At 40.9% G+C, this 1,944-nt stretch overlaps 1 protein-coding gene across 2 annotated transcripts in view; it reads right to left on the reverse strand.

Annotated features, from left to right (window-relative positions):
* Positions 1 to 776: 776 nt before the first annotated feature.
* The window catches only part of LOC103601514 (myoferlin), a 63,681-nt gene continuing 62,513 nt past the window's right edge, over positions 777 to 1,944 (reverse strand). For both annotated transcript variants that reach the window (XM_008585937.1, XM_008585936.1), the window contains one exon: positions 777 to 1,330. In XM_008585937.1, the coding sequence (XP_008584159.1) occupies positions 1,292 to 1,330 (39 nt within the window). In that variant the 3' untranslated portion in view covers positions 777 to 1,291. The remainder of the gene's footprint in view (positions 1,331 to 1,944) is intronic.

Here is a 1,944-nt window from a genome sequence, read left to right on the forward strand (position 1 = left end):
TATGCCTTGAGCACACTTAATGCTAGCCTTATGGGCTGGACATTGAATAGAATCAGAATGTGAAACATCTCAGCAAGGACACCAACATGATCACCCTGGCAGCGTAACTGTGTCTATGGGTCTAAAAGCATCATCATTATTGCATGTTTCTTGCTCCCCTCAGTTCTATGCTGCTGCTTCAATAGAACTGTTCCCTGATCTCACCACGGTCTTCCATGCATGACCAGCACAATGTTCTCCCGTGTTCTAGAAAACATGCTGACCATCCTTGGTGTTGGCATGGGATCACGTATTACTTGAGCCCCTCAGCTCAGTGTGCCTCTTGACAGACCTCCTTCTGGTGGTGTAGTATTGTGGTCAAGAGAAGTTAGGAAAGAGATAACCCAGATTGCCCAGGTCCAAATTCCAGCTCTGCCCATGATTGGCTGTGTGGCCTTGGGCAAGTTACTTAACCTTTCTGTGCCTCAATTTCTTCAACTGCAAAATGGGGTTAATAATGTCACCTACCTTTATAGGGTTACCTTGAAGATTAAATGAATTAATACACCTAAAGCCCTTAAAATAGTATTGTGCATAGAATAAGTATCTTTAATAAGTGTTAGCTTTTATTATTTATTATATTAGCCCCAGTTTGACCTACTGGCCCAAATTTAGCAGCACACTTACAAGGGGTTTATTGTCAAGTGGTATATGCCGTAGCATTCCATCCACTGAGACCAGGAAGCTAAAAACTGCCTCTGCCCCACCTTGGCCCACAGATACAACAAACAACTTTGTGCAAAAGGCAAAACATTTTTATTTGCATTCATCACAGAAGTTGAGTAGAGTCTCATTTATCCGTACAAAATATAACAATGGTTGCAGGCATAAATAAGAGTTTAACTAGTCTAACTGTTTTTATAATGCACAGTCCTTTTTCTTGATTACAAATAAGAAGTCTATAGAAAACTTCAAATTCTAAATGAGCAATTTCCAAAAATTGAACTATAGAACTAAGGACACATAAAATGATTTTTAAATGGAACCAGCCACCTTGAAAAATATTCTGAAAAACAAAGTTAAAACTTTAGATAATAAAACTTTTAATACTTCAAAAGGTAACAAGATAAAAATATTGCTTGTTGGCCGGACTTTCCAGGATTTAGGCCCTCTGGTCACCAATGGGCTTCAGGGACGTGCAACCTGCTCCTGGGGTGCAGTCTCTGACACGGACAAAATCACACTCGACAGTGGTCCACAGAACAGACAGGATTCCCTCCTGGGGACTCTTGAAAAGAAGCCTTTGCTTTCATTAGGCATTTGGCCTCACAATCTTCATTGATAAATAGTTCTGAAAAGAAAACAGAAAACAGTGTTAAAATATATATTTTTAAGCTAGAGCTGTTCAATGTTGGCACTATTGACATTTAGGACCAGATGATTCTCTCTTGTTGGGGAGTGTCCTGTGCACTGTAGGATATTCAGCAGCCTCCCTGGCTTCTACCCACTAGATGCCGGTAGCACCCCCAGTGGTTACAACCAAAATGTCTCCAGACATTACCAAATGTCTTCTGGGGGCAAAATCTTCCCCCCTTCCGGTGGAGAACCACTGGTTTAAATCAACAGAATCTAAATCAGGAAAAAGAAATAACTATGAGGAGTTTTTTTAAATGGCCAAGGCAGATTGGACTGTCTACTAACTGGAAAATAGTGTGCCTATATTTATAGTTAACAAACCGAAAGTATACTGGGGAAAAATGAAGACAGAACCCCCTGCAATTGTGGTTGTATGACTATGCTACTAAACACAAAGTTATCTTTGTTAAAATGAACTGAGTATGACTTTTGGATGCCTCCTGTGGCATTCCATGCTATTCACCTTGCTTCTGCCCATGGTTCCCTCTGCCTGGACTATCCCTTCTCCAGTTGACACACTGAGCTTAAATGCCCCCTCCTTGGCCAAAC

The sequence above is a fragment of the Galeopterus variegatus genome, unplaced genomic scaffold (genome assembly GCF_000696425.1).
Source record: "Galeopterus variegatus unplaced genomic scaffold, G_variegatus-3.0.2 Scaffold3766, whole genome shotgun sequence".
NCBI lineage: Eukaryota > Metazoa > Chordata > Mammalia > Dermoptera > Cynocephalidae > Galeopterus > Galeopterus variegatus.